At 38.4% G+C, this 24666-nt stretch overlaps 3 protein-coding genes across 7 annotated transcripts in view; 1 reads left to right on the top strand and 2 right to left on the bottom strand.

Annotated features, from left to right (window-relative positions):
- Positions 1-204: 204 nt before the first annotated feature.
- Positions 205-6019, bottom strand: LOC117946368 (sodium-dependent neutral amino acid transporter B(0)AT3-like). The gene is made up of 12 exons (XM_034874446.1): positions 5848-6019; positions 4460-4600; positions 4185-4322; positions 3893-4074; positions 3117-3227; positions 2900-3012; positions 2686-2814; positions 2141-2297; positions 1808-2012; positions 1218-1377; positions 960-1122; positions 205-868 (listed from the first exon to the last, which is right to left on the bottom strand). The coding sequence occupies exons 1-12, from the start codon at positions 6017-6019 to the stop codon at positions 692-694; spliced, it is 1848 nt and encodes a 615-aa protein (XP_034730337.1). The 3' UTR covers positions 205-691.
- A 1503-nt stretch (positions 6020-7522) lies between these two features.
- Positions 7523-11704, bottom strand: slc6a19b (solute carrier family 6 member 19b). The gene is made up of 12 exons (XM_034875158.1): positions 11393-11704; positions 10290-10430; positions 10073-10210; positions 9809-9990; positions 9608-9718; positions 9208-9320; positions 8978-9106; positions 8710-8866; positions 8392-8596; positions 8153-8312; positions 7820-7982; positions 7523-7709 (listed from the first exon to the last, which is right to left on the bottom strand). The coding sequence occupies exons 1-12, from the start codon at positions 11589-11591 to the stop codon at positions 7551-7553; spliced, it is 1857 nt and encodes a 618-aa protein (XP_034731049.1). The 5' UTR covers positions 11592-11704; the 3' UTR covers positions 7523-7550.
- Positions 11705-13930: 2226 nt separating this feature from the next.
- The window catches only part of fhod3b (formin homology 2 domain containing 3b), a 92377-nt gene continuing 81641 nt past the window's right edge, over positions 13931-24666 (top strand). For 2 of the 5 annotated variants that reach the window (XM_034875472.1, XM_034875471.1), the window contains exons 1-2: positions 13931-14461; positions 21041-21147. In XM_034875472.1, coding sequence (XP_034731363.1) covers positions 14297-14461; positions 21041-21147 — 272 coding nt within the window. In that variant the 5' untranslated portion in view covers positions 13931-14296. The remainder of the gene's footprint in view (positions 14462-21040; positions 21148-24666) is intronic. The other 3 variants (XM_034875475.1, XM_034875474.1, XM_034875473.1) reach the window with 2 other exon arrangements.

The following is a 24666-nucleotide window of genomic DNA, read 5'->3' as shown; positions in this document are numbered from 1 at the left end:
CATACAACATACATACAAAATACAACATTGCTGCAAATATCAACTCATGTGGCATTTCCACTTTAAATCTTTATGATATTTTTTTTATTTTTTTTACAATAATTAAAGCGCTTATCAAAACCCAGTCAGGAAAGTTATCCATCACTCTCTCTTTCTTCCCATTCAAAACATCAACACAGGAAATTAACTGCTGTCTTCCTTTAATAAAATATTAACACAGACCTCATATTCAGTTCCAGCCTTTGGTATTGTTTTGTTAATATTTTTCTCAGGGATATTGTCCTGCGGTGATTGGATCTAGTAGACACTGATCACATTTCCTTCAACAATATAAATGCACTTGTGTAAATTAAAAAAAAAAAAGTTTTAATTTAGCAAATATACTGAAATTACAGCAAATGAATGTTTTAATTTAGCAAACGTACTGAAATTACAGCTGATGACAAAATGATGAAATCATGTTTACTGTATGTAATGTAATTAGAAGCTTTTAATACCATACTAATCAAAAGATAGAAAACATACTGTATGACAGAAAAATCTGTAAAAACCTTTTGTTTGCCTTTTGGTTTCCAAATGAAGAAGTTATGAAATGACAACGTATCTCAAAGGGTTTGTACTCTACTACTGATAGTCCTGACCACCAATCAGGTAAAGCAGATAAACACTTCCCTTAAAATTCTCCATGAGATTATTCATTTGCATATGGATTTTGGTTGTGCCTGTTCATGATGTACTTCTTCAGAAAGCCCATTAATTTGTAGAGAGCCACAAGAGGAATGGATACAACAGGAAGGACAGATAATAGCACACAGATAACAAAAACCCATTCAGGATAGGGCTGAACATCAGCGAGGGGGAACTGCACCTGTAAGGTTAAAGGATCGGAAAGTCAGTGTCTTTTATTTCATCATATTCTACGTAGTGATGTTGAAGAGCATTTGTAAAATCTTTCTTACGTAATCTGGGTTCCAGGCATTATATGTAGGTTGTTTTTCAGCCTCGACGGCAACGTATGCCACAAAAACCACCAGAAGCATGAAAGGACTGATGAAGCGCCAAGTGGCCTGCCAGTAAATGTTTGGTCTCCGACCTGACATCCATTCAATGTCGTCATTAAACCTGTGGGCAAACAGAAGCCCTTTGTCAAGTCATTTAATGTTTTTTGGTTTTATATATATTTCAAGTAGAATGTTTTACATGAGTTAAAGTATTACTTGTTTATTCCATATATGTATACCACGCTAATGATCTCAAAGAATGCTATGATGAGCAGAGGAATGGATCCCACATAGCTGTTGAAAATCTCCAGCCAGTAGTTTCCAGAGCCCAAAGTAAAGATTAGGGCCACAGTAAAGGAGGTGAGGCACATTAACCCTATGAGCAAAAAAGAAATTACATTTTATTTCATGCCGTGAATAAATGCCATTGATATGGTGGATTCACTAATGCGAGAACCTTTACAGCCTACCTGCATTAAAGTAATTTTACGGCCCATTCTAACCTTATATACGTATTATAATATGTGTTTCACACATGAATACATAACGTCACATTGAAAGAACATTTACCAACGGTTCCTATCAAAACTAATGTATAGAAAAGGTAACAGGTGGGGTTTTAACATTTGACTTTTGTGTAAGTGTGTCATAATTTTTTCTTTTATTAATCCCTGTTATGTAGAGAGAGTAAGAGTATGTTTTCCACCTAAACTTGGATTTTTTTTATATTATAATACAATACAAACATCTGTTGTCAATGCCATGATTGAAAACACTGTATGATGTTATCAGATCTTTTGGTTTACCTGTGAAAATTTCTTTAGGAATCCAGGGTGGAATCATGTGCAGGTCAAGCAGAGGAGTAAGGACCCCCTCCAGATTTCCAAACATAGAGGAGAGGCCCAGGCTGAAGAGCATGACAAAGAAGAGCACCGCCCACACCTGAGAGCCTGGCATTTCTATCACCGCCTCAGTGAACACGATGAAGGCCAGTCCGGTTCCAGAGGCGCTCTACAGGTAGGAAGTGAATGTGATACATGATCTCATACACAGCCATCTCACAAAATTTCATGGAGAAAGCTGCTAGAATCTAAACTATTATTAACTTTTAAATTTTAATAGTAATGGATGTACTGTACTTGGTCCAGGAAAGTCTGCAGGTTACATGTCTTTAGATTGAGGCTTTCGACCTCCGAGGGATCAGTTTTGTTGAGATACTTAAACCAGTCGTCATAGTTTTCAAGGGTTATGTTCTCATCCCCAATGTTGAATGAATTAGTCAATCTCAGTATGTTCCTACAAGAAATTAAATCAGTTAACACTACTATAAGTGTCAATGCTGATAATTATAACTAGGGCTGAAAATCTATTTTTTAAGAAACTGAGAAAAGGTCTTTGTTTTGTACTGGTTAACTGATCAATAATTTAAGTAAAAACAAAATGTTACAATGTTGGAAGAATGTTTTGTATGAAATCACAAACAGACTATGTTTTTTTTTTATGTCAGACTAATATTAAGTGTTTGACTAAGTGGCATCTTAAGTATAGTCACAGCAGTTGAAACAATTTGTGGTCTGACAGCTTGTCTATAAAATCATCAGTTGCTCATCTAATAATAATACTGTATACTTATATAGTTAAATATGTAATAATTATTATACATGATTACCTTTATTGTACCTACCAATTTTTGCAGCCATTGTAGTTTTCATTTGCTTTAAATCCAAGTATGGCAAAAATAGGAATTGATGCATAAATTGATGTAAAACTGTTCACACATCCAACAATTAGGGCATCTCTCTCACAGTTATTCCTGCAAAGATAAAATATAGTTTTTATTTTAGTTTTGGACATTACATACTTTTTCAGGAATGAAAATGTGTTCGAAAGATTGTTACTTTTGAGCATTGTAACTGGAAAAAGCAATAAGTCCCCCAAAGGCCAAAGACAAAGAGAAAAAGATCTGAGTAGCAGCATCCAACCAGACCTCAGGGTTTTTTAGGGTTTCCCACTGTAATGAAAATATAAATTGCTAGTTAGATATAGACATTTTACTATTTATTTTACTATTCTTGTCATGACATTATTGCAATATAAAACTAAAGACAAACTCACATTTGGAGTGAAGAGGTATATTAAGCCATCTATGGCCCCAGGCAGAGTCAATGATCTGACCAAGAAGATGGTCAAAACAAGATAAGGAAAGGTGGCTGTGACATAAATAGCCTGTGGAAAATGTTTTGATGCTGATTACGTAGTTCATATTCACATCCAACAGAATTAGTGGAATTTTTTTTAAACACATGTATGCACTCCTATTTAACTGAAGTAAAACTAAAACGTTAAACTTGCAGGTGGTTTTGTGAGGGTGTTTTTAAGAGCCTCGCAAAGTTAGAGAGCTCTCAAACTTTAGTTACCGTCACTTGTCAAGAAAACAAATATCAATCTTCCATCCATTACCTTTATTGCCTTTAATGCAGCCTCTACCAAGATGCATAATAAATGTGAAAAAAACATCCTGCTTTTGCTGTAAGTATTGTCACTCTGCTCTCTTGGAGACAGCAGGTTTGTTTTAGTTCTTAAAGTTTGATTTGTAAATGGCATGCATAGAAAATATCTGCCACATTAAGGCCAGAATTGTATTTACAGTGGGATGCACTTCTCTCTTCCAGCCTTACATGACTAAGGATGATAAGGTAGCTGCACTTTGTAGTGCATAGTCCATTTCATATTCATGTGTTTAACTCATGTTAATCGGTGTGAGAAAAGTCAGTTACTCTCATGGTTGCAACATGTTGCCATGAAATGCTGGTATCTAGGCTAGAAGATATAACAAATGGATATGTCAACACAACTCCTTTTTTTAGCATTTTATCAAACAGGTTAATTACCTTCCCAATAGTCTCAATTCCACGTATGAAGCAGATGTACACAATGCACCAAGCAGATGCAAGACAAAGCACCAGCCACCACTGTATGGACCCACTGGTCTCAATGTTAGGCGTAATGTTCAGTGTTTCACGATACCAGAAATAGTTCACTGGTGAGCTCTTCTCACATTCACTTACATAGCCTGTATCCAAAACATTATTCATCATGATTAATAAATGGGACTGTCTGTCTTTTACTAGTTATTATTCAAAATGTAATGTTAATTTACATTATCATTATGTAAGAAATTACCAGTGAGATTCAGATTTAATGGGCAGTCCCTCCAGGGAAGTGGATTTTGAAAGGAGTGGAAGAAGTACCAGAGGATCCAGGCCAAGATCATGTTGTAGAACAGACCAACTAGAAAGGACACTACTAAGGAAGCCACACCTGTGTGTATACATTGACATTAATCACCAAGAAATGTAGACTTTGCATACTATGGATGGCAGTGATGCACCTTTACGTTATGAAGCACCTTTTTTGGCATCTTGCTTTTCTGATTTTCATAGACATCTATTTCTCACCTAAACCTCCCAGATACGGGGAGATTGAATTCCACACTCCAACACTTCCCATGCGGAGTCGTTGTCCGATGGCCAGTTCCATGTGCAGCAGAGGAAGTCCCTCAAACACCAAGGCAATGGCATAAGGAATCAGAAAAGCCCCTTAATAGTAAACAAATGTAAAAGTGATAATAAAGTTATTGTGACAACTGACAATAAAACCATAAACATTACTTACTGTGTTTCTCAGTAAGTTATTGACTTCACCTTAATAAACATTGGCGTTGCCTTTATGGTTGAAGGTCATTCAGTTTCTGATAACTGAACATTTTATTATCAACAACCAGAGCTTTATTGCATTCACTCATTTCCAGCAATAGATATTAAAACCAGACATACCGTGTAAAAGTAACAGTGCAGTGTCAGTGTTTTTCCTTATCATTTTAGATAATCCATCGCATCTTTTGGCCACCATTGTATGAAGTACTCAAAACTTTGTGAACCATTTTTGTATTGGATTGATTAAGTATCCATTTTGTATAGTAGTAAACTATTCAAGTAGGAATTGTATTAAGTAGATCAATCAGAGCTATGAAGAATAAGAAACAAATCTGCTACGGTCACATAATCACTTAAGTATTATGTCCCTCTAATTTGTTGGCGAGACAATCCATCTGGTCAGTCAGGTTTCTACATTGAATTTCACTTTTTTATCACAGGCAAAGGTCCAAAACCAAACAAATAAGATAAATCCCTGATGACTTTGTGACAGTCACATAAACTGTTTTTATGTGGAAGTATATGTGGAAGTCATGCTTGGCAAATTGACAGTAAACTAAATCAAGTTCTTATTTTAATGATTTGAATCAAGATTATTGACAACTTTATCTTGAAAATATTTTCAGAATCATCTGTTGGGTGCTTGATTAACAAGATAATTATATCAGGAAATCTTAGCAAAGTCATAACTCCAACCTTATCTCAGTCATGCCACTTGTGAAAATATACAAAGTAAGACGGTAATGATCAAATAAAAGCAGATAGGAAAATTGGAAAGTCAAAAACAGGTGGGACTATCGTGCCACAACTGTTTGTCTGAAGTATGTTTCTATGTGCCTCTGTCTGGGGAAATTTAAGAAAATACAATTATCCAGGTGAGGAAGGTTGTAATTTACACAAATTATTTTCAAAAACATTCTTGATATTTTCATAATTTAAGAGAATAACACATTATTAAAGAAATAATTCCGTTTTTTAATAACAGACACAGTTTTATCAAGAAAGCCTTTAGATTATTGCCTGCAAACTATTTCTCGTCATGGAAACCCCCCCAAAAAGATCAGACAGACTGTCCAACTTTACCTTTGGTATACACATCTCAAAGCACACTGTAAATGAAATGCTCTTACCTCCGCCATAGATTTGACACAAATATGGAAATCTCCACACATTGCCAAGTCCCACAGCAAAACCTATGCAGGTTAGCAAATATTGAACTTTATTGTCCCATTTTGGTCTTTCAGCGATCTCTTTAAGTCCATCAACATGCGTCTGCTCAGTATTTTCAGCGTCTCTATCCATCACTTGTTTTTCCTTTGTATTATTTCAGTATTTGTTGTGGCAAATCGTTTAAAGTCAGACTTGTCCACTCTGTCTAAAGAGAAGGGGAGGACTTGGTGAGTTGTTACCTGTTTGTATCAGGAGACTAGGAGCAACATTTGCTTTATCAGCCCCATTTTTGTTAGCTCTTGATGCTGAGTAAAGTGGCATGATATGATTTGGGAACAGAGGTGATAACAGTTGATTGTAATACAACGCAGCATACACAAGGAACACAGGCAGTATAACTGATTGCGCTCATGTCCTTTTTAATGTATCACCTGATACAGTTTACATTACTGTTGTTTGCCCACAGTCTGGGTTATTTCAGTCAGAGGTATTTAACAAACTTCACTAACATCAGATAAAAAGGCATGTATGTAGTGGGTAGTGTGTATGAAGTTCCTTATCAGACTAAATTAACCAAAACAGTATTGAAAATGTCTTGTACTGAATTCCTATTCTGTATGATATTCCCACAGAGCTCATTTGCTTACGTTCAGTATTCTTTTTTTTCTTTTTTGGGGGGATTTTTAGCCTTCATTTTGATAGGACAGCAGAAGACGTGAAAGGGGAGAGAAAGGGGGGAATGACATGCAGCAAAGGGCCGCAGTTCAGAGTCGCCTGGGCCCGCTGCGTTGAGGAGTTAACCTCCATGTATGGGTGCCCACTCTATCAAATGAGCAATCTGGGAGCCCGCAGTCAGTATTCTTAACTGGAATACATAGAGTAGAGTTATACAACGCACATAGTGTCAATCAGTTTTATTCCGTTTTTATTACAGACAGATGCAGAAGCTAAGGGTTTTAAAATAACAGTATGGATTTAATCAATGTTTAATTTACTTCTCAAATACATCACAGTAGTGCCCCCCGCTGGACAGATGGATGCACCTTCAGTATATGGCTTAAAGTCAGCTTTCTTCTGGGGCAACACCTCCTCTCATTCTCAAATAGAATAGTCAAATCATACTTAACCCGTCTGAAAGATCAACCCATGCCCTAAGATCCTACATTCAGTAGATTTTCATTTCTTTGCATTGATTGGACAATACACAATACAAATAATAAATTGGCCAATTGTATTGCCTTCACAAAGGTGATAGTATACAAATTTGTCGTTAGCTCCATGCATTTAGTGAAGTTGTTTGAGGACATTGTTTGTGGTGTTTTTATGATGGCAAGCTCTTTTTACAATGGGTAATCTGAGAGTGACGCCTCGCAGAAAGCCACACTACTACTTGACAAATAACTGATAGCATGGAAAGCCAATAAACAGAACAACCTTAAGGCAAATTTGCATGTAACTGTGTCTTTTGGATTTTACAACCTAATTCACTGTTAAGACGTGAGCACTGTCACAGGTGGCTGAGGAAACAGGGAGTTCTTTTCAGAAAAAACTATTTTAAAATGGCATCAATTAAACCATGACAGCAACCACTTAAATGTTCTTAAAAAAGAGAAAAAGAAAAAATTTAGTGGATTGTTTGCTCTCATTGTTCATTTGAATTTGGTCAGAGATGGTCGAGATCTGGCTTAACCCTCATCTTTGACTTTAAGCATCTCCAGACACAAACTAAAGGCACAGCAAGACTGGGTATCCCTGCCAGTATAAAGATGATTGCATAGATCCAGCCTGGATATGGCTTTTCTTCCAATGTGGGGAATGTATTCTGCAAACACAAAGAAAAAATACTATATCTTTTGTTTTCAGTTGTGAGTGTATTTTTTAGAAGATAGCCGTAAGTTTTGGGAGATCATGTCAACATAAAATCTTATTTACCGATTCAGGATTCCAGGCTTTGTAACTGATCTTTTCAGAAACTTTAGTGACAAAGTAAAAGACCAAGATGATAAACATGATGAGCGGGCTGATGACTCTCCATGACGCCTGCCAGAAGAAGTTGGGTTTGTGTCCTATCATGAACTTAATATCATCATTGAACCTATAGAAGGACAGTGATACAAACATTTCATTGCCAAACAAGCTTTCCTTAATAAATATGGTGCAATAATAGTGTGGGTTGCTTGTGATACCATGCTATAATTGTGTTCCTCTCATCTCTTAATTGATGAAAGACATAATAAGTTACATAAAGCAATCTATTAACATCACCTGTCTATGCCATATATGTAGACCACCGAGATCATCTCGCAGAATGCCACAACTAGCAGAGGGATGGATCCTCCATAGGTGTCAAAGAGTGAAAGCCAATAGCTTCCTGAGCCTTGGATAAATATCAGACCCACCAGACAGCAGAGCATGCACGTTATACCTGATGGAGAGCAAAGAGTTTAAACAATATACCAGAAATCCTTATTTATATAAAATTAGATAATACATGTTAGAGTTACCAGTGACAACCTCTTTTGGCCATGTCTTAGGGAAGACCTTGAGGTCTTGCAGTGGTACAAGAACTCCTTCAATATTACCAAACATGGAAGACAGGCCGAGACAGAAGAGCATTATGAAGAAAAGGACCGCCCACAACGGAGAGAGGGGCATCTTGGTGATAGCCTCAGTGAACACAATGAAGGCTAAACCAGTTCCTTCAACTCCCTAGGCCCAAACACAGCACAGTGTTATAGCAAAGCATGGCAGGGATCATGTAACAAGAATAAACGTTTGTTGAATTTCCACTAAAAGGGAAGCTGGTGCATACATAATCTTACCTCACTGAGAAAAGTATTTAAGTTGCAGGTCTTAAGATCCAGCTGTTGAAAGACCTCAGGGTGTGTTGCATTAAGATTCTGAACAACCTGATTGTAGTTGCTGTCAGTGATGGTGCCCTCAGGAAGCTCAAACACATTTAGTAAAGCTAGGATGTTTCTGAAATGCAACATTTGTCAGGTTAAAAATGTTTTTACAGTCAATGCACAGCTGAAGAAAAACATATTGAGCTGGTAAAATGTATAATTTGACAAAAAAGGCATGATGTACCCAGAAAGACAGTTGTCAAATCTTTCTGTTGCTCTGAATCCGATTATGGTGTAAATGACAGTTGCTGCATAGACTGAGGTGATACCGTTGATGATAGAGATGATCACTGCATCCTGTTCACAGTTGTTACTAAAGAAAAAATTCATTTTTTTGTATGTACTTAGTTTAAGTAGTTTATGAGTACAGTGCAATTACCTGTAACTTTAAATGGTTAAAACAAAATAACTTACTGCACTGAGTTATAGCTGGAGAAAGAAATAAGACCACCAAAAGCCAGAGAGAAGGAATAGAAAACTTGAGCACCCGCATCAAGCCATGTTGATGGCTTAGCCAGCTCTGTTAACTGAAAGAATAAGTACACAGCTTTGGATACACTTATTGCTATGCATGGTCTATTTGGTAGATCTAATGAGGCTACTGTGGCTGAGGTCTAATCAGAGGACTTTGGTAAAATTATTTACGATTTTTTACTATATTGCATGTTAAAATGCTAAAATGTACCTTCGCATTAACTGTTGTCCTTGTAATTGACAATAAGCATTCAAACACATTTTTAACATTAGATACTTAATTCATTTTGTTCTGCAGACCAGTGTTATTGCTAAATGAATTTAAAAAAATGCAACTTACGTCTGGTGTGAAGAGAAACTTAACTCCATTCAAAGAGCCTTTCAGGGTCAACCCTCTGATCAGAAAAATGGTCAGCACCAGGTAGGGAAGGGTCGAAGTCACATACACAGCCTTGGAAAAAAAATTAAGTATTCACACAATTACGGTTTAGCTAAATTTAAATTGTATCTTTGTTTTATTTTAGTAAGCAATGTGCTGTACCTTCCCGGTGGTCTCAATACCACGAATGATGCAAATATAGAGCACAGACCATGCACATATGTGACATAACAGTATCCACCACTGTAGACCGCCATCTTCTTCAATCGCTGGAGTTGTGTTCAGTGTCTTTCTGTACCAGAAATAATCCACAGGGGAGCTCCTCTCACACTCTGAAACACTGCCTGACATAATATAATAACTGAGTGTGTCAGTAAGCAAAAATCAAGTTTCTATCATAATTGATAATACCACTTGTAGCATTACCTGTTAAATTTGCATTCATAGGACATTGGCTCCAAGGCAGAGGCTCTTGGAATGAATTAAAGAAGTACCACAGAATCCAGGCCATTATGGTGTTGTAGTAGAGACTGATCGTCAGAGATACACACATAGATGCAATACCTGTCAATGAATATTTTAAAAGGGTTTAGGGCATGTTTTCACTAACTGTAGCAAACAGTATGCAAATAATGTTTCTCACCAATGCCAGTCAAATAGGGATGAATTGTAGCCCACACTCCCAAACTGCCTCTTCTTAAACGTTGACCAATAGCAAACTCAAGATGCAAAAGTGGGATTCCTTCAAGAACCAGCAGGATCAAAAATGGTATCATAAATGCTCCTGGAAAAAAAGGAAGTGGTTGGTAATGGTGTCATAAAAACAATGAATCATTAATATAAACAAATGTCAACATCTTGATGTTAATAATTTAAGATACGTTAGAACATGCGGAGATAAAGTCCAACAGCTGATGTAGTTAGGTTTATAATGCAATCTATAATCTATAGTAGTGTTTGTAGTAAGCCCTTATACAAGGATTTACAGTAAGTCAGAGGGTATAACATTACTTATCCACACATGATATCCTCACATTGATTGAAGATGCTTCTACTACTGTAACACATATAAGGATATATTCATTAATGGATCAGTGGTCTTGTGATATGCACTGCAGCAGTTGTTCATTTACTTTTAATTGGACAAGGATATCAACTATTAGGTGGACTTTATCATCATACCCAGTGATCCAGAACTGCACTACAAATTGATTCATTGTAATTCAAAATGCTTAATAATTTGCCCCACAGGGACAATTGAGACAAAAATGTTTGCGAACATGAAACCACAGCAAACAATACATTCACACATAAAAACAATGTAAAAATACCAAATGCGCTCATAATAATCAAACCCAGTCAAAGCAAAGGAACAAATCCGCCCAAAACTACAAATACATGTGCATTTATCAGTATAGGTACAAAGTAAATGGCTTTCCCTTGTATGCTGACTGTCACACATCTTTTGACTTCAGGAATAAAACCAAACCACCTCCTATTTCCTTTACAAACAGGCAATCTAAAATTATTTTTTGATGGAAGTAGCAGGCAGACAAATACCTCACTGATGTCTGTAAAAGAAATGGTAACATAGAATTATGGGAGTATACCTAATGCTCATGTACTCTTCCAGTAGGCCTGGATTGGCTATAATAAGGTATGAAATATTGTTGTTTCATTCAAACAGTGTTATTGAAAAAAGTCAAGTATGGAATAAGTACAGTAAAGCATGAAAGTATCACTTGCCTCCTCCATGACTCTGACACAAGTAGGGGAACCGCCAGACATTTCCAAGTCCCACACAAAACCCAACACAGGTCAACATGTACTGGGTCTTGTTGTCCCATTTTGGTCTATCTCCAGCCTCGTCTTTCTCCAGTTCGTCCAGTTGCTGATGGGACAGTATCCTGTCCTCCAGGCCTGGATTGGGGAGTTGTAACTTCATGATCTGTCTAACACTAGTATTGCAGCAATTCAATAAGCACTGTAAAGTGCTGGTAAGTAAATTGAGGCTCCCACTATTAGGTCCTGCAATATGAACCTGGATCTCTGTTATAGATTGACTAGGCTATGGTGTCAGAGGGCGTCACTCAGTGTGCAGCCGTTAAATCCTATGAGTTGAGTAGGAACATACGTGGCAGTTTACCAGTGTCTTATCTGATAAAGAAGGGTTGATGCACAGGAAACACTGGTTTACTGGGGAAAACACATATTTATAAGATTTATTGTAAATTTAAAAAAATTATTGAAACAGTTGTCTGTACAGTAACAATGATATAATTCAGAACACATAAATCCACAGACTTTTATAAAACATGTGTCAACTTTCTATTCACTTTTTAAACTGTTAAAATATATATAAATAAGGAAAACATGTTGAAGGTTCATTATTAACTTTGTAAATAGTACCTTGACAAAAAAAACTTCAGCAGATGAAGTTTGCTTTTTGTCCTAGAGAGAGAATAAGTAATTATAACTAGAACTGCAAGCAGTTATGACCGGGATCCAAGCCTTATGACCGGGATCAAAGCCTCATGGCACCAGTCGTCCCGACGCGAGTCGGCATCGGAAATATCGAGAGGTGTGAGCAAGCTCGGCCGCACAATGCCATTGCAAATATCCCAGAGCCCCAAAGGATCTTTGACAACCTCTGGTCCGTCTGATTCCTATTTTCTATAAAAGCTTGTAAAACATCAACCCTGTTGTCCACAGTCAATCTATGAACATCATTTATTTTCAGGAAAAACTGGGCTATTAGAATATTTGTGCTGCACTGAGTTCACTTGAATGTTAAAAAGGTTGTAGGACCATAAAGACAAATGAATAAATGGAACATGTATCTCACAGAGGTGTATTGCTATCACACACAGCAATGCCACACAAGCATTTGTGTTAACACAACAGTTCTATATTTGGAGTCATCCAGTGCAAAAATAAACATATTGAACATTATAACTCATATAAAGGACAAATCTTTTACATTTCTTACATACAGTGTATCAATCTTGCATGTAACAGTATGGATTAATTGCACAATGACCCCAAAAAACTCTGGGCTTCTGGATAACCTTCTGCAAGAGATAGGAAGACAAGTTAGTTTTTTTGCAGCAAAAGACAGTATGTTTCTACCAGTTATATTGTTAAGTTACAAAGTTATGAATAAGAAGTGCTGTATATACGATGCACTCGACCATAGAATGGAGAAAATTGTCCAAAATGGTCTACGTTGATTATAGTGCCCCCTAATGGCCTAATTTTACCAAATTTGGTAAAGAGTCTCCGAGCGGCCTGCCAAACAATCATCACAGGTTTGGTGTTGATAGCATTTACTGTGACAGAGATATTGCACTTGTAAGTTTTTAGAAAAAACAAACAAACATTATAGCAACCCCTCATGGCCAATCTTTGCCTAATTTGGTACAGAGGATTGCGGATGGATGGAAAACACTGCTTTCAAGTCTTTTGCTGATAACATTTAATTTGGCCGAGACACGTTATGATATGTGTTTGGTAGCTTGCTAGAGTAAATTTGTTTGGTCGTCAAAAATGCATACTTTAACGTAGCAAAAATCTTTTTGTCGTGGCCGTCTGGTGATGCTACATGCCAGGTTTTGTGCAGACCTGTTGCAAGTTTGAAAAAGTTGGTTCCGCTTAGCAAGATAGTGTAAGAAAAAAAAAAACTTTGAGCGGAAATGGGTGTGGTCTATATCAGGTGACTCAGCATGATTCAGTGAACAGACCACGCCCACTTCAACCAATCATTACCCCTCTGTTAGGGGCAAAGCCAAACTTTAGATTCCTTGGTATGATCATACCAAGGAATCTAAAATTTGGCTTCGACGCATTTATTTTGGCCAAGATATGGCAAAGTTGGTGTTTTCATACCTACACAAATGTGTTTGTGCGTAATATGCGCAATGTTTATTCTATAAATATTATTTTAACAATTTTGCTACTGCTGTTCCCAGCCCCTTGGTCTTGGACCCCTAAATATGCACTAAAAATGATTTCATACAGTATAACAAAATTGTATAATGTAGATGTATTATTCAAGCAGCATTGTATGCCTCCTCCACTCCCTCCTACAACACCTAATCACCAGATAACTTCGCCAGACTCGTCTTTATCGACTCAGTTTAGCTTTTAATTCAGCACCACCAGGTGATCAGGAAACTGCATTTCATGTGGAGTTTCATCATATATGCCACTGGAGGCCGCCATTGCGCCTGTAATATGAGCTGAGTAGTCCGGCTTGGGTCTGGCTGCCGTGTCCCCTGGCAGAGTTTATACTTGAGGACGGAGCCGCTTCCCATCGCTCTCCCAGACCAGGCGCCAAGTGTAGCAGTCCCGTCCGCACCTCTGAAGCCCGCTGTGCCCATGGATACTGCCGCCCCGCATATTTCCACACCGCACTGACAAACCGTATCTCTCAACGAGGTACCTTGGATATTTACTTCTGGACTGTTGTGTTCGTTGTCCTGAGTCCTCTGCGCTGCGTGACGCGAATGGAGAAGGTCCAAGGATAACAGAGGGTGCAGGATTTTGCTACTGCAGAAGACCTGCCGGTAGTTCGCTCCCCGCCTGTCTGTCAGAGGCTGTGGTGTCGCATCCAATATTTTCATTATCTAAATCGCCTTGCATGGATGCATCATGGCTACGTTCATATGCCGGGTACAGTTCTTAGATGATACTGATCCATTTAACAGCACCAATTTCCCCGAGCCCACCAGGCCACCTCTGTACACTTTCAGGGAAGATATTCCTCTGATAAATCAGATTGCTGGAGTCCACAGGCTGCTTGCAGCCCCGCAAAAGGTAGGCTATGCAGTATACTTATTAATATCTTGGTTTTGCTTTTGTTCATGTCTCTTTAAATGAGCTCAGTGCAAAGTTAACACCCACAGAATCCTCAATTAATAATTAGCTTGGACATGTTGATGGGGTTACTACCAAACAAACCTAATGGACCATCATAGAGCTGATGAATTGAAGCAGCTTGCTGATGGAGCATCAACATGCAGTGTCAGTAAGATATATGCCTATATATTCCCATTATGGAATATACTAAATTTTCCATAAGGTGATGTTGAAATGATGAAGACACCCGTTATTTTGCTGAGGGGCAGGGATCTGTTAATGTTTACCTCAACCACAACACTAATCCCATCACTTTGACCCGTTTCTTGTGTTATTCGTTAGCTAGACTTAGGGAGATCGTTCACAAAAACATGTGAAAAAAGAAACAAAGGAAAAGAGTAATGCAAATGTGATATACTCAATTTATCAACAAAGGTTGTTTGTTTACTATTACTCTTCCCTCAACTTTCAGTTGGCTGCTTCTTGTCTTAAGATGAAAATTCAAAAAGACAACTTTGCATTTGTCTGTGCCAACCATGAATGGGCAAGCTTAAAGTCCATGTAGGAAAGCACTTCTACTATTGTCACTTCACACAGTCCCAAACGGAGTTATGGGGGTCAAATGCCCAGTTGGTCAGTTGATGAGGGATGGAAGCTCCATAGGGTAATTCTCCACCCCTTATGTCCTAGATCTGGGGAATTAAATTTGCAACCATCTGATCTCAACTCAACTTCGGATTATTTTGCTTGCTAAAGTTGGCCTAAATGGCAAAAATCCAGAACCGCACAGACAGTTTTGACCAACTCAAAATAACTGAGTGCTTCCTTTTGGTATGGTGCGAATTGCCTTGTCTAAGTTTCCTAAAGAAAGCCAGTGACAAATAACGTAAACCTGAATCCCATTATCCAGTTTCTTTTTCTTTTTGAGGCCACTGAATGATATATCTGTTGAAAAATGACTGTTTCTGCCTTCTGATGAGATTATGTGCATCAAAACACATTTTCTAAAGGCCTCATCTACCAACCTTCAAATTTAAACAAAGCAAAGGGGCCGTAGCATCTGAGGTTGAGTCTTTTATTGAGTAGTCATCTTATTCTGGTTGGGAAGTTGCGTAAATAGAAAGTTAATTAGGGTCTTCCTTCATGCTGTCAGATCAATGGTACTCCATCTTGTTTGAGTAGAGCTGGTAAGATAAGTCACGGAATCCTCAGGATGCTGTGGATCACCACAAGCCTGGCTCTCATTCTGCAGCCCACTCAGTCTGACCAGCAGGATGGGATGGGAACGCTTTCCACTGTTTAAGAGAGGAGAGGGAAGCGGGCAGAATTAAAAAAACAAACAAAGAGCTGATGTACTTTGCACAGTTGACTGGTCTCAGTTTAGCAGTAGGCCAGCTGGACCGCAAACTAGACAGAGAGGGAGTACCCGCGGTAGGCTCTGCAGCGCCTGGTTAGGGAGATTCGGTTATATGGGCATTTGTGGTAAGCAGTGACTTGAAGGAGCAACCTTTGTGCTAAAAAATAACAGTCAGGTGAATGACAAGACTGTCACCACAGCTCTCGGACTCACACCCTCAAAAGTTTGAAGAAGTGACTTTGATGCAACCCTTTGAAAGCCATTGGCAGCAAATCTGTTGTCTTTGAGCTGCGTCTCAATGTAGCAGGTCAATCTGGTATAAATAGCACGCTGCTAACACATGGTGCTGAGGGAGTCAAAACAGCAAGCATATGCTGTCCCTAGGCTGTTCCTGTCAGTTTCAGTCTGTAGTCTCAAGAGGCGGGATCTGTACGTGTGTTTGCGGTTGTTGTTTATACGTGTGTGTGTGTGTGTGTGTTTGTGTGTGTATTGGTTTTGTACATGAGGTGGCACTGTAGGCTATGATGCTATAAGTCAAACATCCATTACCAGTAACTGGTTTGAGGTTTAAATTGTAAATGCTTGTTGTCAGGGCAGCAGACACACTTTGTCAGTTTTTCACCCTGAGGCCTTTTGAAAAATGGCATGCCACCATGCATTAAATTGCAGTATGCAATGTATTTCAGTATCACTGTTGAGTACTCTCAAGAGTTATAGATGAAATGTCACAGTTGTAATTTGGCGTTTGTGATAAAGAAACCAATATTCATCCTTATATTCATCCATGTATAACTGTAGCATCTCATTTATAAAACAAGCTTTTCTGTTATTTATGTAGATGGACAGTATGACTAGTCATTACCTGACTCAGCATTTTTATTCTACATGAATAATGCATTTGCCGTGTCAGGTGACAAATGGGGTAGGGGGGAGGCTGTTCAGAATTTGCTGGAGTTACTCCAAATATGCTGGTAATGTCATTGTAAATCGATTGATCAGTAGTCCTTCACATGTTTTTTATTCTCTGTCAATGTTTTGTAGTTTGCGGCTTGGTGGCCTTGAGACATGGCATCGGATTGCAAAGCAGTATTCAAGGGATGGAAAATGTGTGGAAAATGTCTTGGAGAATGGACTCTCACTTTACCAATTTCAATTTTGGGGGCGTTTTTTCCCCTTAAGAAATTACAGAGTCCTATAATGAGAAGTTATGTTAAATGCTGTAAAATACAGGTTCCTCCTTCATGCCTGTCAGAGCTCCTTTGAATTCTTTTACACATTGTTATGCAGAGTTGAGGTTTTGCTGGTCTCTGCATTTTTGGAGGGTTGTCTCAGCAGAGGGCTCTTTTCAGAAGAATGCAGCATCCGTGGACAGACTCATCCTTGCATGCTTGACAGAAATGTAAGATTACTGTTGTGGTTTCTCTTTCAAGTATCAAGTGTGTTTTAATGAGTTTTAAATAACTTGCCTTTGGAGAAAGACCACAAATACCATCCTCACCTTCAAACAAACTAAGCTTTTAGAGTGGCTTACTCTATTCCTCTCATTTGATTTAGAGTACTGTGTAGTTTAAAGACAAAGATGTGTAAGGTTGGCTCCCACCGGGTTAGCATTTGCACAGTTATGTAAAATACTATTTTAGGCTATTTAGTTTCTAATGTTCCACTTCCACACAATATTTGTTATCTCATTCCAAAGAAATTTGGAGTGAGATACAAGGTTTAAATTGGAAATTGCATGGTGTTTTATTTTTAGTTCTTTGTGCTTTAACTGCCTCCCTGGTCAGTGGCCACAGTATGGTGGTTGAAGGGAGAGGCCAGACCTCAGTGTGAGAGCAGAGCACTTGTGGTAACTTTTCTGGACTTGGTCATCACGGCCCCCATGGGTTCAAGTCCTGGGCGGGGGACAGCTAAGGAAGTCACTGCTACTGATAATCTGGTAGTACTGTTCCTGGATTAAGGGCCATTTATGTGCATCAACCTGGCGCGGTTATACATGGCAACACTTGTTATCAGTAATCCGGGTCGATTATATAATGAAATCCTAAAGTGACACCAGTTTAAGGATGGATATGTGAATTCATGGATGAGCAGAAGGATATACAGATGGGGACTGATTAATGGCACAGTTGCATAGTTCACGTTGGCTTCTCCGCTTTCTTTCTGCGAGTCAAAACCTACTGTGGGGAAATCACATTTCTTGGTTCCACAGCTAATTACTGGTTACGGTTGCAAATTCAGCCCAATGTTTTGCCTATTTCAGGTTATGTTACAGAGTGTGAAGCTGAAAGAGAACCAACATTTGTTTACTCTTTCACCAATCCACAGTACTTGTGGATTATCTAAAGTATAATTTAAATAACTGGTACATGTACAAAAAGTAAAAAGAAAATACTGTAATAATAAATCTGATTGATGTTAGAGTATGTGTACCCAATTCACAAAAGCTCTTACGCTTGCAAAATATTTGGTATTTTTCTCAGTATTGTAAGTGATATGTTTTTCAGCTTGCAACGCTTTATTTTAAGGAACCAAAAGAAGAACTGAGTTAGAATTAGCAGTGATGGAGAACACCTTGATGAGAAACTAAAGAATAGTGACTAGAAATTTCAGACCTCTTCAAATGAAAATGGTTCCAGATGTTCACGTTGGTAAGAAATCACTGGCAGGTGCCGTACATCAAATATGTGACACAAGCAAGTGACAAATTAATTAATGAATAAATTAATTAACCCCAGAATACAAACATGTTTTCCTTTGTGTTGCTCAGTGTCTAACACATTATGTAGTTCCCAGCCACTGGTTAGCCTATTTGAAATAGTGTGTCTTCTCCTTCATGATGCATCTTTAATATTATTGTCACACTCATTTTTTTAATTTTTCTGTCCACAGGCATATTTGTATGCCTATGTGGGCCTGATTTTGACCCTAATACCTAGATTTCCTGTCCATCCAGAATCGGTCCTGTAATCTGGAGAAGCAGTTCCTTCCCTCTTCTGCCTGTGTACAGAATAGCTTTGTTTGCCTACCTGTCGCTCTTTCTGTCTTACGTACTGTAAGAACATCAGCAAGAAACTTACTGAGGCTTAATCACTTGCCCTAGGTACAATTAGGATCTATTAATCAATTAAAGTTTTCAGTGTTTACTGCGTCAGCATTGTGCATCTCTATGACTGTTATAGTACCAATAATCATTTGGTCTGACCTACATGGGAAGCAAACAAGACAGCTCAGAGTCAAGGAGAGGGAGAGAGTTGGAGGAAGAGTGAGAATTATCCAAAAACAACCACATGTTTTGTTTCACTTCTCAAATATGACACAGTCCTTGAGCGCTGCAGTGCAGTAATGCAAACAGAGTGGCTGAAGAGATCAAAGCCATCAGACACATAATGTCTTTCCCGGCCTTTCTCCTTCACGTTTAATTAAGTTACTGTCATATGTGGGAAGGAATTGAATGGCATCAGACCTTGCAATAGCCAGTCTGATTATTAAAACACATGGTTTTACATGTTACATATACATATACATATACATGTTTACCTGCTTTACTCTGCTTGTAAGAGAAAAGAATCTCGCAGGCTGTTTATTTGGGATGTGTAAATACACATTTGTATCATAGCCTTTGCCAGCTTACAAAGCCCTCAATGTGAGCTAACAAGAGAAGACAAATGTACTGAGTTCAGTATATTTATGGACTGTACACTAGTCTACATTCAGTGTGCCATTACTCTGTGATGAAAAAAGTTAAGATGGACACCTTTGGTCAAATCACACAGTTGTTTCCACGGTACATTTATTGTCTAAAAACACGAAACCAATTAACAGCTGGAAGACATTGTTTGAACTGCTCCCTTGCAAATTACTTCATAAACATAAATTGAACCAGACTGATACAGTATACGGTTGTTTTAGATACCCTGGCTGTTGATCGAGCAGAGTGGTGCCAATCTCTTTTCTTAAGTCATCTGTTTGCCCTCCAGTAATGGTATTTGTTTTTCTGTCCTCTGCTTCACTGCTGGAGCTGCTGTCCCGTGGAGCTGTCAGACCTTGAATATAAATAGGTTAATATCTCCAATTTGGAGTTCAACCAGACAAGTGAACAGACACAGACTCATTCCTCATCTCCTTGACCACAGTCAGCTGTTGACAACTATTCAAGACCAGACAAATCCTACCTCCTCTGCAAAATCATCTTGTGTGATGATAGTTTATCACTTATTACACAGGGAGAGCCAACCAGACTGCCAAATCTGTAGGACTTCTCTCCAACCTTGCCATGCTTGTCATTGTTGAATGCAGGAGCTGATAAAATAACTTTCTATGATCCACAGGAGACTAGACATAAACGTCATGCACTATGCATTTGCCCATTGACCTATTAAACAGAACAAAGTTGTTATGGTTTTTTATAATACCACCATAACTAACATAAGCAGTTGTGTTGTTGTAACTGATGTTGTGATTTAAAGAATAAAAGTCGTACCACATTGTGATTAATATGCATGTGGTTATGAACTTCTATTTTGCTTGAAACATAGACATTTGTCAAATAGATCCTTCTTCAAACCAACCTCTCCAGAGCTCTATGCCAGTAAAATAAATAAATTTTAAAAAAAAAACTGTTAAACTTCTGTAGATAGATTTTCTCCCTCACAGCTTTGGAAAGGTTGACTTTGCCTAATTTTGATACCATACATGGTCATGGTTGTAACAAGTTACTGAGTCTCCAATTGTTTTGAACTTGTTTAGCTGAAGTAATGTGTGGGTTCTGAGCAGTGTCGGGGGGGGGGCATACAAAAAATGCCCCAATAAATCTCAAAATGCCCGTAGAAAATGTGATTAATGGGCAAATATATATATAAAGCACTGTTGCATATAACTGCACTCATAATAGCAATAGTATGCTTTTTTTAAACCGATTTATAAACGTGGTAATATGCATTTTAATCTGGGTTGATTTCACATAAAAACTGCAACTTTTTGCCCCCTAAATGTTTTTTTTTCCTACACTGGTTCTGAGAAGGGTTTGGAACAATATTTGGTACAGCAGCCTCAACTGACAGTATACTCCTAAATTTACTTTAATGTTACTTAATGTTCTTTACATATGTAAAATGTACATGGCATGACTTTTAGAGAGTTGAAGACAAATCAAGGTTTAACTGTGTCTTCTTCCTGTCCAGCCTGATGACTGTGCACTTCAGCTGTCCCACAATGGCAGCTACCTGGACCTGGAGTCGACCCTGGCAGAGCAGAGAGATGAACTGGAGGGATTTCAGGAGGAAGGAGGGTAAGATAAAGAAAACTCTGCCCCTATCTTAGCTTTTCCTTCACTAGCACCAAACTCCAAAAGCAAAAAAAGTACACAATGTGCTAAAATGAAGAAAAAAAACATTCTCTATCACTGCAACAAAGTTAGTCATTTATTTTTTTGCACTTCAAAAGATTCAGATTAAAAACACAAGAGCGACTGGCAAAGGCAGGTTAATACTGTAAGTTTACTTGCTAGGCTCTGATTGTCCAAGTATAGATTGTTCACGTTCTTGTGGCCTATTTAGCTATTATATACCAGAGAAAAAATTATTATTGTTATTATATTATATGTTTTATTCAAGAGTTACTGACTTGAAGTGTTGAGTACAAGAATCTATTTTTTTAACAACATAATCAGTAAAAGTGATTACTGTTTTTTGAGAGAGAGACAAAAAAATGTAGCCGAGATAAGAGGGAAAAGATTATTATTTAAGATTATTATTATTTAATAAGTATTCTTATTCTGCTTGTTATATTCCTTTGCCTAATTGGATTCTATTACAGTGATTTGAATCATAATGATACCTATTTTGTTCCAGGATGAATTCAAATAATCCCTTTTCCGGGCCTCAGCTTATGGAGCTGCTCTCAGGAGGTGCTTGGGTTTGTCAGAGAGCAGAGGGGGACAGCTTTACCTCACCTGAGGGACTTTCAGTTTCAGAAGTCTTTCAGCACTTTTATATTCGAGAGGAAAAATAAGTTTAAAATTGAATACCAGTATTAATAGCTAGCTGCACTAATTCCTCTCAGAATCAGTCACTAATTATCTCAACAATCTCATTGGCTTAGGAAATGTTATTTATTATTCATAATATTTGTTCTATTGAAAGATCTAAGAAAATCTTATCTTTATACATGTGTGATGCTGATTTTGGCCTTTGAAATATTGGATCAATTTTGTGGTGGCATTAGTGCCCTTTTTTAAGAGACTAAATGTCAGAGTTTCCATGGCATTCATCCATTCATGTCCCTTAAAATACCTGGCCTCTCTGGCCCAGTGGCAGCAGTGATGTCATCTAAACCAATTATGAGGTGTAGACGAGGCTCATGAGTAATCACCCTCATCTCTATTGAATGTCACCTCATTGCCCTCATTAGAAGTTGATAAATACAATTGCACAACCCCCAAAACACAACTCTCAGCTTCTAATTTAGTTGCATTGTTTCCCTGTAATATGTAGTTAAATTGGGCTTTGTTTCAACATAACTCTTAGACCTGGATGACGAAGAGAAAGGTTTAAAATTGTGTTTCATTTCTGTCTCATACACGTTCTTTGGCCAGTTACATTATTGACTCCATATGTTTTTTCACGTACTGTGGAGTATGTTGATATATTATTCATGTGCCGCCCACTTTTAGATGATCACAAACCAAAGGTTGGCATGAGAGCTGCTGGTCGACTGAACCACAAACATGTATGGGTTTATTTGTCTAACTTGGAATTCATAAGCTGCTCTCTGGCTTGGTGTTTCTATTGGACGTTGAGAGTCCCGTTCTTTCCCAGTTCCATCTGAAATTGTTAGGAGCTTATGGGAGGCTATTGAGAGCTGTGAGGTTAAAGTGGTCCACTTCTTCTCTTGTAGAAGACCAAGCCTGCCAGGGCCCGGGTCTTGCCAGCTGGCACAGGCTGGAATGGATGTGTGTCATTAAACCCACACAGTGTTGTCTGAGGAGGCTGGGGGTGAAGGTGGTTAGCCAATTATTTTGTAAAAATAAGGCAGTTCTGCTCGCTGGCTTTTTATGGTGCTGATGTGCCCAGGATTACGTCCCCCACTGCTGCGGTGTTGTTGATTTGATGATTATTGAGCTAATAAATGGTCTGAAGAGACATTTCACCTTTACTTGTTTCCATTTCATTTCTTTCCCTTACCCTCCTATTACATACAGAAAAGAACGTACAAGTTGATGTCAAAACAACACAGTTGCATTAACAGCACTTAACAAGCAAAATGTTGTTTTCATTTTTTTTTATTGCATTAAGCCTAGCAACCCACCTTTGGAAAGAGAATAGTACATACTGCCTGGGTTCCTTAACCTTCCTGATCATTGGCCTTTAAATCCATCTGTAATTGATATTACTGACACGTTACATTCCTGAGGCGCCTGTGTCATACCTAGTGTCTTTACAAACAGATTAAAGTATGATCCTCTGACAGAGCGCTGCAGTGCCAGGAGATATCCATGTCACGGGAGCTTAAGGGACATAATCACTTCCACACCGTGTTTGAAGCTCAGCTATAGGCAATTGTGAGTCATAAATACCCTGTCGCATCTCTAATGCAGTCTCACTCAGTTATAAACTGACCATATAGCCCAGACATGTGCTCAGAAAGATCTTCACAGTTTAAGGTAGTCAGTGTGTAATTTAGTTTTCTAGCTGTAATGGATTGATTGACCCCATACACACAATTTCCTGTTTTTGTAGTCCTGAGCCGAGGTGGAGTAGGCTATGGGGGACAAAGTTAGTATCAGATGGCCTGACATGTGCTTACATACATTTATAGCCCTTGAATATTTTTGTGGATTACATGGATTGAAAAGTGAGATCCTGTTCCTAGGGTCTAATGTTGTTGAAAAAAAATGTTGCATTGAACTCATGTGTTGAGTTTTTTGTTGGGCTTGACGTTGTTTTTGCTCAAATTTGTAATATTAAATGGCTGATGATCAATAAAGTTGTAAGTCCTCAATGACATATTCCCTAGTTTGTCTTAAGAAGAGGACATGAAGCGTTGTTATTGATTGCATAATTGATTCAGTGTGTGAAATGTGTAGCTGGCAGACAGCAAGGGAGAAAACACTTCTTAGCATTTCCCTACCCCTACCCTGGTTCATGTGAAGCATCTGAAGGCCAACAGTTTTGTGCTGAATATGCCTTTCTTGGTTTTATTGAGTGTTCTTGATGCATTCGACAACCAGTTAGATGTTGAGCATATTAAAATCCAAATGTTCCTGCCTCAACTCTTCAGAGTTTCTGATCATCTCCTCTCATCTCTCATAGGACAGCTCCGCTTCAAAAAATTTCATATTCTTCTGACCCATTTGGACATTGTTTAGTAGACACTCACAGTACACAAGATTTACATACACAGTGCAGCTTAAACTTCAGGGAGCAACATAAAACACCAGTTGCCCGTTCTGCGTTTGCAGAGCAGGTATTATTAACAGAACAGAACAGCTTGGGGATTGTTCAGAGCGTATGTGGTTGTGCGTCTTGAGTGTGTGAGACTTGGTCAATGGTCAGTAAAGCAGCCTCGTCTGATGGAAATGAGCCCTGTCTCTCTGTCTGATCCTTCAGCCTCCTTAACCCCCATGACTTGCTCAGGCTCTGTGGGTCCCTCTGCAGACACTGATGCAGGAGTGTCTCAAGCAGGGGTGTTCACCAAGAAAGTGCTGAGTCAGTAGACCTCCGTGGGGTCTTCTTGTCTGGCATTAATTCATCTTCGAGGAGGGGAACTGGCTTTATGTGTTCCAAGAATGTGTACACCTTCTTTGGGT

The sequence above is a fragment of the Etheostoma cragini genome, chromosome 6 (genome assembly GCF_013103735.1).
Source record: "Etheostoma cragini isolate CJK2018 chromosome 6, CSU_Ecrag_1.0, whole genome shotgun sequence".
Lineage (NCBI taxonomy): Eukaryota > Metazoa > Chordata > Actinopteri > Perciformes > Percidae > Etheostoma > Etheostoma cragini.
This window is presented reverse-complemented; position numbering and strand designations above follow the sequence as displayed.